Raw genomic sequence first — 20,361 nt, forward strand, 5'->3', positions numbered from 1 at the left:
GCACAACTAGGTGTGATCGTCTGAGGGCCAAAACGTGTGTGTGTGTGTGTGAGATTAATCAGCCATTGGCCTTTTCCTGCTCCAATCTGTCGTTGTTACATCAGCCTTTAAAAATGCACAACCAGTCATAACCAGTCGACCTCTGACTTCTTAATTCTCGAGTGCCCCCCCCCCCCCCCCCTCATTCATCTCAAGACTAAAGGCTAAAATGGTGCTTAAAGAGAGTAAATAAGTCTAAACTAAGTCATGTCTAAGTGACTTGAATCCTATTGTACGTCTCTGGCTTAGATGTGAACCAAGTCCTCTTATCCTCACATGAATCACTGCAGCGGTTTTGGATTTGATTTTCATCTTTTTGACCCAGCTAACGGACAAAGCAGGACGCTGAGAAGTAAAACAAGAGACTCAGACATGCTGTCTTATATTTTATTGTGATGGGGAGTCATAAAAATGGAGCAAAACTAAAATAAAAACAATACAAAAAGACAGTGGATGTACAAAGGGCGAGGACAGAACAAACCATATGCAGCCTTCGACAGTACGATGGAACAAAGTTGGCACAGAACAGAAAACAGGGCGGCGGGACGATCTAAATTTGGCTTCGAAATCAAAAGGGAGGCTTCATAACAAGATCCTTCATTAAAACGGCGACGACTCATGCTTCTTTAAAATCACAGAGTTTTAGAATTCAGTAGCTTCATAACGACGCGGATGCACATGTAACAGTTTCTATTTCTCACTTCATTCCTGACTTTTTTCTTCTTCTTCTTCTTTTTTAGCTTTAAACAGAAGTCATGTTTACAGAACACGTGTTTTTATCTTTTTTTTTTTTTTTTTTTGTTAAAACAAACTTCAGCTCCCAGAACCACATTTTGGGTTTTTTTGTTTTTTTTTGTTTGTCTTGAGATTATTTTTCATACTAAAATATATTATTGTATCAATTCAAACTACAGTAATGTACACTACAATGTGTAATAAATAACCATAAAAGAAAATATAAAAATAAGACACATAAATATAAAAAAGTCTTCTAAAAACTAAACAGGTACATTTTTTTTTTTTAATCTGTGAAAGGGTTCTAATACTGCCATTGTTGAAAAAAAACAAAACCATACAGAGGACACACATCAAAACAATAAAACAGACTAATATAATGAACACTGTTCGGTAACTGAAAACACCTCGGCAGAGACCACGTTCACTAACGTTTGTTACCTGAAGTGCGGGACAGCTTGCCACAAATCATCGGTTTATTTCCCGTCTGAAAACAAGTGCACAGGTTTGGCAAAATTTAAAATCTGTCTGTCGACATTTGACTTGGTTTTTTTTGTGTCTTTTTGTACGTTTTTTCGTCCAGAGAGTGAAGTTGGAGTTAGACAACATTCCCTGCATGTTTTGAAGCTTTGAGGATTTCAATCTGCTTTAACAGAACATTTTCGTGTTTTTTTTTAAAAGCACTTATGTAAACATTTTTTTAAAACTCATGACTTCAAAACGCATTCACTCACATTTAAAAAAAACCCCAAAATAAATGTTTTAACATCTGCAGGAAACTGATCGAGTTTACAAGGCATTTCATATCCGCATGTAAGCTCAGTCTGGACTGTATTTATCAACGGTTTCCTCCTTGAGTAACTGGGCCATCACCGAAAATGATCCCTCAGCATCAAATATACATATTCATTTAAAAATATATATATATTATGTAGAGGCAAAACCATTGAATTGATTCGTTAGATGATCTGATAAAATCAGCAGCAGATTTTTGTATAAGTGATTCACTAGTTTCTGTCACGTTCCGCACCTTTCAAGGGAAGCATCTTTTTTAAAAATTGTGGCAAATAAGCTGCTCTGTGCAAGTCGACAAACATTAGTCAACGTGGGTCTTGCGTGAGGACCAGAGGGACGTAATACTGGCTACATGTGAGAAGAAGAAACGATAACACCGTTCAATGGCACTTTTAACAGCACACAGGTCTTGCATAAGGCTGGAGGCATTGGGGTGGAGCAGGGAACAGCCCTGTTCCTTCACGTACAGCATGACTTCATGTACAAGCTAATAACACTGAAACACTGACTCACGACTAAAGTCGACCAAAAGAAGGAGAAGCTCGGTAAGAACGGGCGCCCCGTGTTTCTGGAACCTCGGGCCGAGCCGGCGGCGAGGTGGAGCCCGCTTTTTCAACCTTCACCCCGGAGACTCCACCCGCACGGGCCGCGCCGGGTCGCGAAACACTGGGCGCCTGATGCTGGCTTTAAGGTTGTGACTCCACCTTCCCTGATAGGACAAATTTGGTTATGGCGCACAGGAGCCACCTTCTCATCCCGGACTCCCCATCCCGCCCACAACCACCCCCCCCCCCCCCCCCCAAGAATACTTAGTTTTCCTTAAGGCTAACAGTCAAACTGAAAAATAAAAGTAATGCTAGCTAGCAAAGACTAACACTAACGCAAACAACATCTCGCTAGCTAGTGTACGTATATAACACTGAAGGGCATACGATGCATGAGGCATGTATCCGTAGGTAAACCAGGAATACTGTAGTGCAGAGGTTTTTGTTCGTAGAACTCAATAAAATACTGATTTAGGAAACTTCATTGGCAATAAAAAGGTATAGAAATTTTTCTCATCTTTACAGGTTAAAATGTTTCTCAAACAATAAAACAAGATTAGTAACACTGACCAAATGAAAACGAACAAACGATAAAACGACCTGGGATGTCTCAGTAACAAGTTTGACGGGTGAGTTCTGCTTTAAAATCTGTACTTCTATAAACAATTTTTAACACTGATATTTCATTTCCACGAGAGAGAAAAAAAAAAAAAGAAAATAAAATGTCACTGTTTTGTTTTTCTTTTTTTTTTTTCAAGTTCAGGCACACCTGGGTTGTTGTACACAGTAGTGGACCGTTAAGATCAGGCAACCGCCGAGACGTTCAGGACTTTTCTGCGGTTTTGTCTTAAATCGACTCGTCTATTCGAGCTCCCCCGAAGACATTTTCCCATCTTTTATTTGACGTTTGTTGTCACCACTTCCTCTGTGGCTTCGGCGCCGTCCGACTCCTCCCTGACGCTTTTGTCCGTATTTGCTTCACAGTCTGGCATTTCCTCCGTACCCGCGCCTGTCGCTTCCTTCTTTCCTTCAGTCGTTTCTTCCATCTCTTCGTCTTCCATGTGATCGTCCCCGACCTCCACCTCCACCACGTCACAAACAACCTCCTCGCCCACCTTCTCCCTCTCTGCCTCTTCCTTCTCCACCCCCTTCTCTGCCTCTTCCTCTCCTGTCACGTCTTCCTGCTCCCCCTCTCCCTCTGCCTCTTCCTCTCCTGTCGCGTCTTCCTCCACCATCTCCTCCCCCTCTCCCTCTTCCTCTCCTGTCGCGTCTTCCTCCACCGTCTCCTCCCTCTCTGCCTCTTCCTCTCCTGTCGCGTCTTCCTGCTCCCCCTCCCCCTCTCCCTCTTCCTCTTCTGTCACGTCTTCCTGCTCCCCCTCTCCCTCTTCCTCTTCTGTCACGTCTTCCTCCACCATCTCCTCCCTCTCTGCCTCTTCCTCTCCTGTCGCGTCTTCCTGCTCCCCCTCTCCCTCTGCCTCTTCCTCTCCTGTCGCGTCTTCCTCCACCATCTCCTCTGCCTCTTCCTCTCCTGTCGCGTCTTCCTCCACCATCTCCTCCCCCTCTGCCTCTTCCTCCACGATCTCCTCTCCCTCCTCCTCCTCCTCGTCCTCAAAGTTCCCCTCGTAGATCTCGCAATCACCGTCGTCCACCTGCACCACCCGGATGTCGTCCATACACATGGCCTCGTCGTCCTCTTCCTCGCTCTCCCTCTCGTCTGAGTCCAGTTGGGAGGGCGGGGTCGTGGTCCGACTGTCCGACTGCGGTCCGGCGCCGGGGCCGTCGAGCTCCGACTGAACCCTGCGCGGCCCCGATCCGGAGCCGGAGTTCGGCCCGTCCTTCTTGCAGTAGGAGTAGCGGTGGTTCATGTGCTGGGAGTACGAGCCGGAGTGAGAGAAACGCTTCCCGCACTTGTCGCACTGGTAGGGTTTCTCACCGGAGTGCAGCCTCGAGTGTTCGATCAGGTGGTGTTTGTGTTTGAAGGCCTTCTTGCAGATGTTGCACTCGTGGGGCCGTTTTCCTGCAGACGAGAGAACAAAGAGTCGGACAGGGACTCGTACGGCCTTTGCTCGAAAATAACAAACTAAACTGAACTGTGTTTGGTTCAAATCCTGCTATGTGCTCTCAAAATCGAGTATAAGTAGAGTAGAAGAAGTGTCTTTTTGATCGTGAGGCCTACCTGTGTGTTCATATTTGTGCCTGAGCAGGGAGCTGCCCTTCTGGAAGACTTTGGAGCAAAGGTCACACGGGTAGACGCCGTTTTCCAGCCGTCGCTTCTTCATCAGTGCGGCCGAATCCGAGTCATTCTGCTCCTCCACTGGTGAGACGCCGTCAGAGCTGCTGTTCGGCCTCTTCTCCTGCTGCACATGGAAGACAAAGACATTCATCATCGTGGTCCAACTATGTAATGCAATGCGTCGGCTGATGCGTCGGCACTGGTGTGAGGAAAATTAGCTCAGCGATTCCCTGTTTGAAATGAAGAAGTTGGAACGATGGACGTTGATGTCTCCCTTTGAAAATGTATACTTCAGGTGCTGCAGTGGAGCTGCTCTGTGGTCAGAGTAGTAGAACAGGTATAAGATGAGATAATAAGCTCTTGTGTTGTGCTTGTCACCTGCTGACTAAAAGTGGAGAGGGCTAAGCCCAGAAGGTTCACTTTAAGGTGGACCAGCTATTCGCAATTTAGGGAAAAGCTGCTCCTCCTAGTGGTAAAATGTGGTACACCAGTCCGGTCCAGTGTTTGGATTCAAATGCATTTTTTTTTAATGCTGGCCCAACCCTACTACCAACCTTATGGCCGTTCAGTACGACAGTCTTTGCTCCAGTGACGCCGCCGGCCGTGGTGGCCCCCTACTGCCACCACTGCCCCCTACTGGTTCAGTTAGGACACAGTTTGATTATAGGACGGTCAGTTTAGCGTCAATCTGACTTGAACAATCTTAACAACTTTCTGAACATGATGACGCTGTCGCCTGACCTTTGGCACATGCAGGCGATAAACAGAGGTGAAAGGTCAAGTGTAGTTGTGGCTACCTGACAAATGTATTGAAGTAAAATGGGGATGATCAATCACAATAAGGGAAACAATGATAAAGTAAATATATATATATATATATATATATATAGATATAAATATATCTTTCCTTTTTATGGCACAATGTTGTTTGTAGTTTCAGTAGTTAATGACACAAAACAATTGGAAAAATAAGCAAATATGAATGTTGTTGAACAACCAAGAAGCTTCTGCAAAATGTAGGTAAACTAGTTAATTTACATGTAGTTCCTCAACACTGAGTATGACATCACAACATGATGTGATGCATCATATCAACCCACTGTCTGGTACTCATGTCCCATGTAAGAAGCTGCTCCCACTCTTTCTCATGTAATGGGAAAAATATATTCTTATATCATGAAATGTTTTAAAAGATGTACAACTGAAAGGGAAAGTGAGGAACACAAATACTGACATAACACAGCAGTCCTATAGAAGCAGTTGATCAGTTTTATTGAACACAGTGTCGTGTTTCTCACGGCTGGTCACACACTCCCACTTCGGACAGAGGAAGTGAAGACACAGTGTCTGACAAGTTGAAGACAGACCATAAAACCATCACTGATTCCCAGTAAACACACTTGGCGTGTGTTTAGATAAGAACGATAGCCAGGGCACCGATCTAACACATCTACTCCTTGTCTATGATTTATCCCAGGGCCTGAACTCATGTGTGCATAACATGGTTTTGGTATCTTGTACGATGTTGAACTATTCACCACAGACACTGACTGAGGTGGCTGTGGTGCATCTTTCCCTTGCAAGCAAAATAAATTAGAATAGGACAACTTTGAATCATTTGAAGACTTCATTATTTTCTTTGAATTTGTCAACAAAACTCTTCTCCCGATTTATAATGAGAAGTTTTTCCAAAACACTCATCACCTGAAGGAATACAGACAAATGAAAAGGTAACTCTGATTTTCTTGGACTGCTTTGTTCCCCCCCCCCCCCCCCCCCCCCACACACACACACACACACACACACTATCATATCATTGATTCATCTAATACAGTCATGATTAGGGTTCCTGACAGCTGAGATTGATTTATTGCACCATCACATGGAAAGTTACTCCACCTTTTGCAGTACAAACGTTCTTTAGGAACAATTTCATAACCGTGATGATATCCATATGAAACGCTGCTTTCAGTTCAACCAGAACCAACATCAGAAGGACTCGACGTCTGAAAGCAGCGACATGTTCAGTCTCATGTTAAGTCATCGAGACACAATCATTTATGTTTGGTGGAGATTCATGTTGTTCCTGAGGAGTTTTCTCAGTCGTCACTCAACCAGTGAGTGACTCAGCTTTTACAACAGCTGGAATATTTTAACATCAACAACAAATGGAAAATGTGCAGATTATATCAGGTCCAGTCATGAAGTCATGAAATGAAAAAATGTGAATCTTGAAACGCTGCTTTGCATCAGGATCATATCTTGAAACTCAACTCTTTTGAGACAAACGTTTAAAAGTTGATCATTAAATATGAGAGAAAGGTATTATACAGCAATTTAAATGTTTCATATTAGTTTAATTTGATAACTCTTTTGTCAGCCAGCTGTTTTTAAGCAGTAAAAGAAAACTGAACAGAATGAGTCTTTTGATGGCTTCATGTTTGTTTATAACTCTTCCTCTGAGGAGACAAGAAATATTTAACAACTACAGAAATGAAATGTTCTCAACCGTGGAGCAGGTTTTAACCGAGGCTCTGTTTGTGAATGAGGAAACAAAGTTCACATTCACAGCGCTGCTCCTCTTCCTGGAATGAAGCACAGCTTGATAACCCCTCCTTCTTCCTCCTGCTCTCAAACACAGCCGGCTCCACTCTGTCCACAGACTTCCTGGTTCCCTCCCCTTCAGATCTACAGTTTTAAAGATGGGTGTAACCAACATGGTGGTGAAGCGATAGAGCTGACAGGCTCCATTCACTGAACAAACACATGTTGTTCAGATCAGAAGTCAAAGCAGAGTCGCTTCTAGTGAAGTGAAACTCAGACAGTCGTTGTTACTGAGAGGTGAAATGGCGCAGAAAGGAGTTCAGCTGGATCGGGAAACCTTCTCTTGTTCCATCTGTCTGGATCTACTGAAGGATCCGGTGACTACTTCCTGTGGACACAGCTACTGCATGAACTGTATTAAAAGCTTCTGGGATGAAGAGGATGTGAAGAAACTCCACAGCTGCCCTCAGTGTAGGCAGACCTTCACACCGAGGCCTCTCCTGCTGAAAAACACCATGTTAGCAGTTTTAGTGGAGGAGCTGAAGAAGACTGGACTCCAAGCTGCTCCTGCTGATCACTGCTATGCTGGACCTGAAGATGTGTCCTGTGATGTCTGCACTGGGAGGAAACAGAAAGCCATCAAGTCCTGTCTGCAATGTGTGATCTCTTTCTGTGAGAAACACCTCCAGCCTCATTCTAGATCCCCTGCCTATGAGAAACACAAGCTGGTGGACCCCTCCAAGAAGCTCCAGGAGAACATCTGCTCTCGTCACGATGAGGTGATGAAGATGTTCTGCCGTACTGATCAGCAGTGTATCTGTTACCTCTGCTCTGTGGATGAACACAAAGGCCACGACACAGTCTCAGCTGCAGCAGAAAGGACTGAGAGGCAGAAAGAGCTGGAGGTGAGTCGACTAAACATCCAGCAGAGAATCCAGGACAGAGAGAAAGACGTGAACCTGCTTCAACAGGAGGTGGAGGCCGTCAATCGCTCCGCCGACGAAGCGGTGAAGGACAGCGAGAAGATCTTCACCGAGCTGATCCGTCTCATGGAGAAAAGAAGCTCCGATGTGAAGCAGCAGGTCAGATCCCAGCAGAAAAGTGAAGTGAGTCGAGTCAAAGAGCTTCAGGAGAAGCTGGAGCAGGAGATCTCTGAGCTGAAGAGGAAAGACGCTGAGCTGAAGCTGCTCTCGCACACAGAGGATCACAACCAGTTTCTACACAACTACCCCTCACTGTCACCACTCAGACAATCTACAGACTCGTCCGCCATCGATATCCGTCCTCTGAGATACTTTGAGGACGTGACGGCGGCTGTGTCAGAAGTCAGAGATAAACTACAGGACCTTCTGAGAGACAAGTGGACAAACGTCTCACTGGCAGTGACTGAAGTGGACGTTTTACTGTCACCTTCACAAGCAGAGCCCAAGACCAGAGCTGAGTTCTTAAGATATTCAAGTGAAATCACACTGGATCCAAACACAGCAAACACATATCTGTTATTATCTGATGGGAACAGAAAAGCAACATTTATGAGAGAACATCAGTCTTATTCTAGTCACCCAGACAGATTCACTTCATATCATCAGGTCCTGAGTAGAGAGAGTCTGACTGGACGTTGTTACTGGGAGGTGGAGTGGAGAGGAAACGGAGGTCATGTAGCAGTCGCATACAAGAATATCATCAGAACAGGGATCTTGAATGATTGTGATTTTGGATTGAATGACAAATCTTGGGCGTTAAATTGTAACAAAAACAGTTTTACATTTTGGTACAACAAGATCCAAACTCCCGTCTCTGGTCCTCAGTCCTCCAGAGTAGGAGTGTACCTGGATCACAGAGCAGGTATTCTGTCTTTCTACAGCGTCTCTGAAACCATGACTCTCCTCCACAGAGTCCAGACCACATTCACTCAGCCTCTCTATGCTGGACTCAGGATGTATTATCAGTTTGGAGACACTGCTGAGTTCTGTAAACTAAAATAGTCAGAAGTGATTTAAGGAACAGCAAATTCATTTTTGTGTTTTAATCCTGAAACTCATTTTGTCTCCATCATTGTCGCCTAATTGCCGATTGTTCTTCAGCTGTCAATCAAACATTGTGGGCGGTGCTTTGACGTCTTCTCATTATTGTTCTGTAAATGTTTGAGTTTCTTTAGGTGGAGCTCCTTTCTGTGTCTGTTTAGCCATGGAGGCTATCACTGCTCATGATGATCTTTGTTGACCTGAACTGATATTTCTCTTCATGAAAATGTAAACTGCTCTGAGGTTTAAATGATTGATAAATATTAGTGTTGATGTATTTGTTACTTGTTGTTTCTCTTCCACTGCATGGCTCTTAAAGAGAGAAATCACCAGAGCTTCTTTTATCAAAGATATTTAGTTCTCAGCACTCTTTGTAAAGATTTCTTCAAGTGAAATTATGTTTATTTTCTATAACAAATTAAATGTTGATCTTGTTGTTTTCTTAATCGTTATACAAAAGAGGTACTATGATGTATTATATAACTAACTATTATGATCATAATCAATCAGTAAATCATTCATTATTCTACCAACTGAAGGTTTACATCAGGGCTGTCAAACTCAATCTGGGCCACATCAGCCGGTTGTAACTGTAAGACTGTATAAATGTAACTACTCCCTAACATATTGTTAAATAACTGTCTCTGCATTTGATTATTGTTTATTCAAGTGTAAAAATATTGTACATGCAGTGAAATAAATGTAAAAATATATTTAAGCACAATACTGTTATAACTTAAACCCTTTTAATTTAGGGTTATTAAACCCACATCACTCAATCAAAGATCAAACTTTTAAAGAAAAGCATCTGAGCTACATCCAAGAGCTCCTCACTGACGGTCCAGTCTGCCTCCAGCCCCTTATGAACACTGATAGATGAGGTACGATGTGTCCGTGTTCTCTGTGCTTTCATCAACAGCTCATGAAGAAGACGAGTCACTGCTCGTCTCTTCGGCCAGCTGTGTTGTCAGGTTGTCTGCTAGTTCCTGAACTCGGTCTGCGATGGTGTTTCTTCACCAACTGACATTTTTAAAAGTCTGTATCTGGTCGGAGCTCACCTGCTCACACACTTTAGGACAGAATATGACTTAAGTATAAATAAATCAATTAATAAATGCAATAATAAATGTGTAAGTAAATACAGGAATGAATAAATAAATGTTTGAATACAGAAATAAATAAATAAAAGAATTAAATGCTGAAATAAATAAAAGTATAAATGAATGCTTAAATAAATATGGAAATAAATTAATGTACGGATAAATAAAAGTTGATAATCAAACAGGACATATAGAAATACATATAATTATGTCTCATCTCTGTTCAACTACATTTATTAATTTATTTACTGATGCGTCTGTATGCTAATGAGGTGGGAGGTCCTAACCTCTGTCTAAAGCAGGATTGGTCACAGGAGTGTGATCACTTCTGGTCTACTACTGCTGCCTTGCACAGTAACGTTGAAGTCCACTAGCCCAGTGTTGCCAAATCAGCGACTTTCTCTCTAAATCTGGCGACTTTCCAAATCCTCTCGACAACTTTTTGTTTTTTGTCAAAGGCGACTAGCGACAAATCTAGCGACTTCTTCAGGTGTTGTGGAGACTCTGACGTGAAAGCACGTCTCGTTCTGCAGTGACTGTCCTCAACGAGCAGCGGGTGCTGCCGTGAGCACCTCCGCCGTCACAAAGCACTCACAGGCGGTCAGTCTCACAGCAGCCTCGCGCAGCAGTCCCAGCTGCAGACTGTGGAAGCCATCAGTGCTGCTAGATAGTCTTCTTCTTCTTCTTCTTCTTCTTCTTCTTCTTTAAATTTGATTGGCGGGTCGCAACCAACTTGAATAGGTTTATACCGCCACATACTGTACCGGAGTGTGCAGGGTAAAAGTTTCATCACTGATCTAAAAATATTAAATAATAACAATGACCTAATCAACACCTGCTAGCAGCTAAATCCTACGGTCTAATCCCGTTTCTTTAAGAAATCTCAACAGTGCCCTGCAGCACTCACGCCATTCTTCGTCCGCAACAAGAACTCCCTCCAAACTCCACCTCCGTCCCAACTGACACATTTTTTGCTTCAAGATGTTCCTTTCTGAATTGTATCTTCCACATTTCAGGACAACGTGCTCCACGTCTTCAGTGACATTACAAACAGTGCACTTATCTGAGTCCCTTTTTGCCGTTAAATACAGCGTTGAGTTAAGTCCTGTATGTCTGAATCTTAACCTGGATAATACGACCTCCTCTCTTCTATACTTCCCTTTGTACGTCTTCACATTTATGGATTTCTGAACGTTATAATAATGTCTTCCTTTGTTGTCATTGTCCCACTTCTTCTGCCATAAATCCCGTACTGCCTCTCTTATTAATGCTTTGGCTTCCCCCTTCCCAAAAGGAATATTCAAGATCTGCTCTTCTTTTAGTTTTAGTGCTCTCTTTGCAATCATATCTGCTCTCTCATTGCCCTCCACTCCTACATGAGCAGGAACCCAGCAACATTGAACATGTATTCCCAGTCTTTGCAGTCTCAACATGATCAGAGATATTTCCATCACTAAATCCTCTCTTCTTGTTTGTTTTGGACTTTAGGCTGTTTAAAGCTGCAGCAGCATCTGAACAGATGAGCGCTCTCTCAGGCCTGACCTCTTCTACCCATTGCAGTCCCAAGATGATTGCAGTCATTTCAGCTGTGAACACAGACAGTCTGTCATTAATTCCTTTACATAAGGTCACACTGAATCCTGGAATGAATAGCCCTGATCCTACGTGTTCATTCCCGTTGTCTTTAGATCCATCTGTATAAATCTGCAGATAGTTATAATAATTATTGTTGATGTATACTTGAGTCTGATGTCCAATGTCATACGAGTTTCTTTCCATCCATTTGTTCCTCTGTTCTATGAGTGATAGATCTACATTGTGAACTGGTCATATCCAAGGCGGAACATTTCCCCACATTACATTGGGACCATACTGTAACCCATTTAAACCGTATTCTTTGTCTACTGTACTGATTGTCCAACCAAACCCTTTGTCTTTAATTTGGCTGTATTCCCAGCATTCAGACGGCACATTAGTTGTGGGAAGTTCCTCTCCTGATCCCTTTAGCTTCACCCAATATGCCAGAGCTGGTTTTGAACGTCTTAAGCTTAATGGCAGTTCGTCAGCTTCCTCCAGCAGAGCGTTGTTTGGGGTAGATTTAACGGCACCCAAGCTAAGTCTTAGAGCTCTGAACTGAATTCTATCTAACTTTTCTAATGTGCTCTTAGCAGCTGCTCCATACGCCATACATCCATAATCTATACATGATCGTATAACGGCCCTATAGATATCCATTAGTGACCGTTTATCTGCTCCCCATTCATGCCCAGAAACTGCTCTCATTACATTAAGCTCCTTTTGACATTTAGTTTCGATATGCTTAATATGAGTTCTCCACAAACATTGTTCATCAAACCATATGCCTAAATATTTAAACTCTGCCACCCTCTCCATACTTTGTCCATTTCATTTAAGATGAGTATTGTTTATATTTGTCTTTCTGATAAATATCATGGAGCAAGACTTAGCAACAGACATCTTAAACCCCCAGTCATACGACCACTTCTCAACATGAAATAGAGCCTTTTGGATGCTACTGATCACTTGTCTCATATTTGTTCCCCTTTTCCATATCGCTCCATCATCAGCATAGAGCAAGGAGCCGATATTTCTGTCAACATCCATGAAGACGTCATGTATCATAATATTAAATAATATAGGGCTAATAACACTACCTTGAGGGATCCCATTTTCAATCGTGAATTCATCTGAAACAGCATCTCCAACTTTTACCTTGAATGATCGACTTGACAAGAAATCCAATATCCAGTTATACATCCTTCCACCGAAACCCATTCTATACATTTGAATCAGTAGGCCCTCTCTCCACATGGAGTCATATGCTTTCTCTATATCAAAATAAACTATAGCCATAATCTCCTTCATAGTGGAAGCCATCAGTGCTGCTAGATAGTTTTCTGACCTCGTCTACAGAGATGATCGGTTAGGAATCGGTTGCTTCTGTCTTGCTCCCCTACTTGACCAATCCTGCTTAAGAATGAGCTTCAGACCGCCTCCCTCATTAACATACGGACACATGAATAAATAAATGAAGAAGAACAGAAATGTAGAAATATATGTATTTATGTAAGTCCTGTTTAGGAATCCACTTGTATTTATTAATTTCAGCATTTAAACATTTCTGTATTTCTTTCAGCATTTATTTATTCTTTTATTCATTCATTTCTGTATTTATACATTTATTTATTTATTTATTTATACTTAAGACATTTCTCGTCCTCCATAACTTTAAGCACCCTCTGCTTCACTGCACCCTCTGAAAAACACGTTGCTGCATCATTTTTGGATGTAACTTTTGGAAATATATTCTGCTGCGTTTGCAGTCTGCCTTTTCATTCTTGGACAATTTCATGTTTTTCTTGGAGGCTAAATGTAGCATATTTAGCTCCGTGTTCGGTGTCCTTCATCACCGACACTGCCTCATAACACAGAAGACAGACCGGTTGTTCTCTTTACGGATTGTTTCCTCTCCTGTCCACCTGTTAGTTTGAATGTCGGCACACAGACAACACGTCACTCCTGAGTGAATAATAGTGGTTTAACGGATCCCCCCTCACGGTTCAGAACACACGTGAACCACGTATTAATGACACGGTTTATCTTCACCATCACGGTGTGAAACAACATTTAACTGACGAAGTTTAACGGCGATATGGAACAACTGCTGTCTCGCGGCAGGATGCCGTCATTTCGCGGGTCACAAAATCACCGAAGCATTGTGGGAGATGTAGTTTATGGTCACTGTACACCGTAAAGCACCATAGACTTTAATTTTAAGACAATCATATTACTTTTATATAGAAGCCCATTTCCGGCAGCAAAAAAAAAACATTACAAAAAAGATTAAAAGTTAGACTTGATAATAAAAATATCCCCATAAATTATTACACCGGAACCAGTAGTGGAAGAAGTTATTCTGATCTTTGTCGGTTTGTAAAACACAACATTAAAAGTTGGCTCCTCCTCCCTCTCAACAGCAGGTGAAAGACAAACCCTGATTCACTCTCATTGTAGAACGAGCTTTGTCCGCTTGGCGTCTCGCCCCGCTGTGTGTCCGCCATTTTCATAGCTTCCTCTTGGATGAACCATTTCTATCTGACACCTGGTGGCTGAGTTCATGTAGAGGTTGATGCTCTCTCTCTGCAGAGTGAACCACTTCTAGTGGGTCATAAGTGATCACTGAGAGACAGTATTTGATATGAGTCCATGCATTGTTCTTTAGGAAAGTCCTCCTCATTCCTGTCCACCAGTTTATGTTTGGTGGAGATTCATGTTGTTCCTGAGGAGTTTTCTCAGTCGTCACTCAACCAGTGAGTGACTCAGCTTTTGCAACAGCTGGAATATTTTAACATCAACAACAAATGGAAAATGTGCAGATTATATCAGGTCCAATCATGAAGTCATGAAATTAATACATGTGAATCTTGAAACTACAGAAATGAAATGTTCTCAACCGTGGAGCAGGTTTTAACCGAGGCTCTGTTTGTAAATGAGGAAACAAAGTTCACATTCACAGCGCTGCTCCTCTTCCTGGAATGAAGCACAGCTTGATAACCCCTCCTTCTTCCTCCTGCTCTCAAACACAGCCGGCTCCACTCTGTCCACAGACTTCCTGGTTCCCTCCCCTTCAGATCTACAGTTTTAAAGATGGGTGTAACCAACATGGTGGTGAAGCGATAGAGCTGACAGGCTCCATTCACTGAACAAACACATGTTGTTCAGATCAGAAGTCAAAGCAGAGTCGCTTCTAGTGAAGTGAAACTCAGACAGTCGTTGTTCCTGAGAGGTGAAATGGCGCAGAAAGGAGTTCAGCTGGATCGGGAAACCTTCTCTTGTTCCATCTGTCTGGATCTACTGAAGGATCCGGTGGCTATTCCCTGTGGACACAGCTACTGCATGAACTGTATTAAAAGCTTCTGGGATGAAGAGGATGTGAAGAAACTCCACAGCTGCCCTCAGTGTAGGCAGACCTTCACACCGAGGCCTCTCCTGCTGAAAAACACCATGTTAGCAGTTGTTCTGGAGGAGCTGAAGAAGACTGGACTCCAAGCTGCTCCTGCTGATCACTGCTATGCTGGACCTGAAGATGTGTCCTGTGATGTCTGCACTGGGAGGAAACGGAAAGCCATCAAGTCCTGTCTGCAATGTGTGATCTCTTTCTGTGAGGAACACCTCCAGCCTCATTCTGGATCCCCTGCCTATGAGAAACACAAGCTGGTGGACCCCTCCAAGAAGCTCCAGGAGAACATCTGCTCTCGTCACGATGAGGTGATGAAGATGTTCTGCCGTACTGATCAGCAGTGTATCTGTTACCTCTGCTCTGTGGATGAACACAAAGGCCACGACACAGTCACAGCTGCAGCAGAAAGGACTGAGAGGCAGAGAGAGCTGGAGGTGAGTCGACTAAACATCCAGCAGAGAATCCAGGACAGAGAGAAAGACGTGAAGCTGCTTCAACAGGAGGTGGAGGCCGTCAATCGCTCCGCCGACGAAGCGGTGAAGGACAGCGAGAAGATCTTCACCGAGCTGATCCGTCTCATGGAGAAAAGAAGCTCCGATGTGAAGCAGCAGGTCAGATCCCAGCAGAAAAGTGAAGTGAGTCGAGTCAAAGAGCTTCAGGAGAAGCTGGAGCAGGAGATCTCTGAGCTGAAGAGGAAAGACGCTGAGCTGAAGCTGCTCTCGCACACAGAGGATCACAACCAGTTTCTACACAACTACCCCTCACTGTCACCACTCAGACAATCTACAGACTCGTCCGCCATCGATATCCGTCCTCTGAGATACTTTGAGGACGTGACGGCGGCTGTGTCAGAAGTCAGAGATAAACTACAGGACCTTCTGAGAGACAAGTGGACAAACGTCTCACTGGCAGTGACTGAAGTGGACGTTTTACTGTCACCTTCACAAGCAGAGCCCAAGACCAGAGCTGAGTTCTTAAGATATTCAAGTGAAATCACACTGGATCCAAACACAGCAAACACATATCTGTTATTATCTGAGGGGAACAGAAAAGCAACATTAGTGAGAGAACATCAGTCTTATTCTAGTCACCCAGACAGATTCACTTCATATTTCCAGGTCCTGAGTAGAGAGAGTCTGACTGGACGTTGTTACTGGGAGGTGGAGTGGAGAGGAAGAGGAGTTTATGTAGCAGTCGCATACAAGAATATCATCAGAATAGGGAACTATAATGAATGTGGATTTGGATACAATGACAAATCTTGGGCGTTAAATTGTAACAAAAACGGTTTTACATTTTGGTACAACAATATCCAAACTCCCGTCTCTGGTCCTCAGTCCTCCAGAGTAGGAGTGTACCTGGATCACAGAGCAGGTATTCTGTCTTTCTACAGCGTCTCTGAAACCATGACTCTCCTCCACAGAGTCCAGACCACATTCACTCAGCCTCTCTATGCTGGACTTAGGTTTTATTATGTTGGAGCCACTGCTGAGTTCTGTAAACTAAAATAGTCAGAAGTGATTTAAGGAACAGCAAATTCATTTTTGTGTTTTAATCCTGAAACTCATTTTGTCGCCATCATTGTCGCTTAATTGCTGGTTGTTCTTCAGCTGTCAATCAAACATTGTGGGCGGTGCTTTGACGTCTTCTCATTATTGTTCTGTAAATGTTTGAGTTTCTTTAGGTGGAGCTCCTTTCTGTGTCTGTTTAGCCATGGAGGCTATCACTGCTCATGATGATCTTTGTTGACCTGAACTGATATTTCTCTTCATGAAAATGTAAACTGCTCTGAGGTTTAAATGTTTGATAAATATTAGTGTTGATGTATTTGTTACTTGTTGTTTCTCTTCCACTGCATGGCTCTTAAAGAGAGAAATCACCAGAGCTTCTTTTATCAAAGATATTTAGTTCTCAACACTCTTTGTAAAGATTTCTTCAAGTGAAATTATGTTTATTTTCTATAACAGATGAAATGTTGTTCTTGTTGTTTTCTTAATCGTTATACAAAAGAGGTACTATGATGTATTATATAACTAATTATTATGATCATAATCAATAAGTAAATCATTCATTGTTCTCTTTCACATAAGTGAGATTCTGGTCAAACAAATGTATTATGAGGATGAAGTGAATGTGTTCATGAAATCATTGAACAAGAGTCATTGAACAGACTTCACTGATGGGATGTGAACAAACTGAAGGTTCACATGATGAATAAAGTATTTCTTGATTCAAGAATGAACAAAGTCTTTTCTTCTTGTCTTATTTACAGGGTTTCATACAAAGCTGATGGAGAAAATGTGAAACTAATATGAGAGTATAAGTGAGTCACTTTTCCTCCTGAAACAGCACAAAGTACAGAGTTCATGTTTAGAGCAGAAGAACATTTGTCAGTCAGTCTCTGTCCTTTAAACTGTCCTCACTAAAACATCTTTGTCTCAGAGAAATGAGCAGAGTTTGAAATCACGTGTCGCTTCTTACGACAACATTCTGTTTGTGCACTTAGTCAATAAAGAGGATTTATTACACTGACAAGTGTCGTTGTAGCTACTGACAAATGTATAGAAGGAAAATGGGGATGATCAATCACAATAAGGGAAACAATGATAAAGTAAAATATATATATATAAATATCACATTGATTCATACTCTAATTGCACATAATAACATTTTCACACTGAAATCAGCCAGTCTGTCATTTTCCCAAGAGAGACAGAAACAAATGATGAGATTTCATGGATTTAGATTTGGACAGAGCTCCATGTTCTCTGTCAGTGAATGGTTACACTAAAGCAGCAGAACTTCTGTAACTATGCCTTAAACAAAGTACAAACACATTGTCTGCTCTGCAATAGGTTTGCAACTCTGCAACACTCTATTTCTTTTAGTATTTCTCCAGATGTTGTCCACATGTTTGTGCTTTCAACTCTCCGCTCATATATTTGGGGCTAGCAGGCATAACCGTCACAGTAAGAGTGAGCCGAGCACAACTAGGTGTGATCGTCTGAGGGCCAAAACGTGTGTGTGTGTGTGTGTGTGTGTGTGAGATTAATCAGCCATTGGCCTTTTCCTGCTCCAATCTGTCGTTGTTACATCAGCCTTTAAAAATGCACAACCAGTCATAACCAGTCGACCTCTGACTTCTTAATTCTCGAGTGCCCCCCCCCCCCCCCCCCCCCTCATTCATCTCAAGACTAAAGGCTAAAATGGTGCTTAAAGAGAGTAAATAAGTCTAAACTAAGTCATGTCTAAGTGACTTGAATCCTATTGTACGTCTCTGGCTTAGATGTGAACCAAGTCCTCTTATCCTCACATGAATCACTGCAGCGGTTTTGGATTTGATTTTCATCTTTTTGACCCAGCTAACGGACAAAGCAGGACGCTGAGAAGTAAAACAAGAGACTCAGACATGCTGTCTTATATTTTATTGTGATGGGGAGTCATAAAAATGGAGCAAAACTAAAATAAAAACAATACAAAAAGACAGTGGATGTACAAAGGGCGAGGACAGAACAAACCATATGCAGCCTTCGACAGTACGATGGAACAAAGTTGGCACAGAACAGAAAACAGGGCGGCGGGACGATCTAAATTTGGCTTCGAAATCAAAAGGGAGGCTTCATAACAAGATCCTTCATTAAAACGGCGACGACTCATGCTTCTTTAAAATCACAGAGTTTTAGAATTCAGTAGCTTCATAACGACGCGGATGCACATGTAACAGTTTCTATTTCTCACTTCATTCCTGACTTTTTTCTTCTTCTTCTTCTTTTTTAGCTTTAAACAGAAGTCATGTTTACAGAACACGTGTTTTTATCTTTTTTTTTTTTTTTTTTTTGTTAAAACAAACTTCAGCTCCCAGAACCACATTTTGGGTTTTTTTGTTTTTTTTTGTTTGTCTTGAGATTATTTTTCATACTAAAATATATTATTGTATCAATTCAAACTACAGTAATGTACACTACAATGTGTAATAAATAACCATAAAAGAAAATATAAAAATAAGACACATAAATATAAAAAAGTCTTCTAAAAACTAAACAGGTACATTTTTTTTTTTTAATCTGTGAAAGGGTTCTAATACTGCCATTGTTGAAAAAAAACAAAACCATACAGAGGACACACATCAAAACAATAAAACAGACTAATATAATGAACACTGTTCGGTAACTGAAAACACCTCGGCAGAGACCACGTTCACTAACGTTTGTTACCTGAAGTGCGGGACAGCTTGCCACAAATCATCGGTTTATTTCCCGTCTGAAAACAAGTGCACAGGTTTGGCAAAATTTAAAATCTGTCTGTCGACATTTGACTTGGTTTTTTTTGTGTCTTTTTGTACGTTTTTTCGTCCAGAGAGTGAAGTTGGAGTTAGACAACATTCCCTGCATGTTTTGAAGCTTTGAGGATTTCAATCTGCTTTAACAGAACATTTTCGTGTTTTTTTTTAAAAGCACTTATGTAAACATTTTTTTAAAACTCATGACTTCAAAACGCATTCACTCACATTTAAAAAAACCCCCAAAATAAATGTTTTAACATCTGCAGGAAACTGATCGAGTTTACAAGGCATTTCATATCCGCATGTAAGCTCAGTCTGGACTGTATTTATCAACGGTTTCCTCCTTGAGTAACTGGGCCATCACCGAAAATGATCCCTCAGCATCAAATATACATATTCATTTAAAAATATATATATATTATGTAGAGGCAAAACCATTGAATTGATTCGTTAGATGATCTGATAAAATCAGCAGCAGATTTTTGTATAAGTGATTCACTAGTTTCTGTCACGTTCCGCACCTTTCAAGGGAAGCATCTTTTTTAAAAATTGTGGCAAATAAGCTGCTCTGTGCAAGTCGACAAACATTAGTCAACGTGGGTCTTGCGTGAGGACCAGAGGGACGTAATACTGGCTACATGTGAGAAGAAGAAACGATAACACCGTTCAATGGCACTTTTAACAGCACACAGGTCTTGCATAAGGCTGGAGGCATTGGGGTGGAGCAGGGAACAGCCCTGTTCCTTCACGTACAGCATGACTTCATGTACAAGCTAATAACACTGAAACACTGACTCACGACTAAAGTCGACCAAAAGAAGGAGAAGCTCGGTAAGAACGGGCGCCCCGTGTTTCTGGAACCTCGGGCCGAGCCGGTGGCGAGGTAGAGCCCGCTTTTTCAACCTTCACCCCGGAGACTCCACCCGCACGGGCCGCGCCGGGTCGCGAAACACTGGGCGCCTGATGCTGGCTTTAAGGTTGTGACTCCACCTTCCCTGATAGGACAAATTTGGTTATGGCGCACAGGAGCCACCTTCTCATCCCGGACTCCCCATCCCGCCCACAACCACCCCCCCCCCCCCC

General features: G+C 42.4%; 3 protein-coding genes and 1 long non-coding RNA gene across 4 annotated transcripts; 2 read left to right on the plus strand and 2 right to left on the minus strand.

Moving 5' to 3' along the window:
• Positions 1 to 412: 412 nt before the first annotated feature.
• LOC137890600 (uncharacterized) lies at positions 413 to 20,325 on the minus strand. The gene is made up of 2 exons (XR_011105300.1): positions 20,182 to 20,325; positions 413 to 2,273 (listed from the first exon to the last, which is right to left on the minus strand). It is a non-coding gene; the product is annotated as an uncharacterized lncRNA (long non-coding RNA).
• Positions 2,377 to 4,935, minus strand: LOC137890647 (zinc finger E-box-binding homeobox 1-like). Its single transcript, XM_068734816.1, has 3 exons — positions 4,902 to 4,935; positions 4,291 to 4,471; positions 2,377 to 4,131 (listed from the first exon to the last, which is right to left on the minus strand). The coding sequence occupies exons 2-3, from the start codon at positions 4,391 to 4,393 to the stop codon at positions 3,011 to 3,013; spliced, it is 1,224 nt and encodes a 407-aa protein (XP_068590917.1). The 5' UTR covers positions 4,394 to 4,471; positions 4,902 to 4,935; the 3' UTR covers positions 2,377 to 3,010.
• Positions 7,088 to 9,628, plus strand: LOC137890615 (tripartite motif-containing protein 16-like). Its single transcript, XM_068734773.1, has one exon. The coding sequence runs from the start codon at positions 7,194 to 7,196 to the stop codon at positions 8,874 to 8,876; it is 1,683 nt and encodes a 560-aa protein (XP_068590874.1). The 5' UTR covers positions 7,088 to 7,193; the 3' UTR covers positions 8,877 to 9,628.
• On the plus strand, positions 14,782 to 17,234 carry LOC137890599 (tripartite motif-containing protein 16-like). The gene has a single exon (XM_068734742.1). It carries the CDS (start codon positions 14,828 to 14,830, stop codon positions 16,505 to 16,507), a length of 1,680 nt encoding a protein of 559 aa, XP_068590843.1. The 5' UTR covers positions 14,782 to 14,827; the 3' UTR covers positions 16,508 to 17,234.
• Positions 20,326 to 20,361: the final 36 nt, after the last annotated feature.

This window comes from Cebidichthys violaceus, unplaced genomic scaffold (genome assembly GCF_023349555.1).
Source record: "Cebidichthys violaceus isolate CVI_PGR_0920_01 unplaced genomic scaffold, fCebVio1.0.p SCAF_67, whole genome shotgun sequence".
Classification (NCBI taxonomy): Eukaryota; Metazoa; Chordata; class Actinopteri; order Perciformes; family Stichaeidae; genus Cebidichthys; species Cebidichthys violaceus.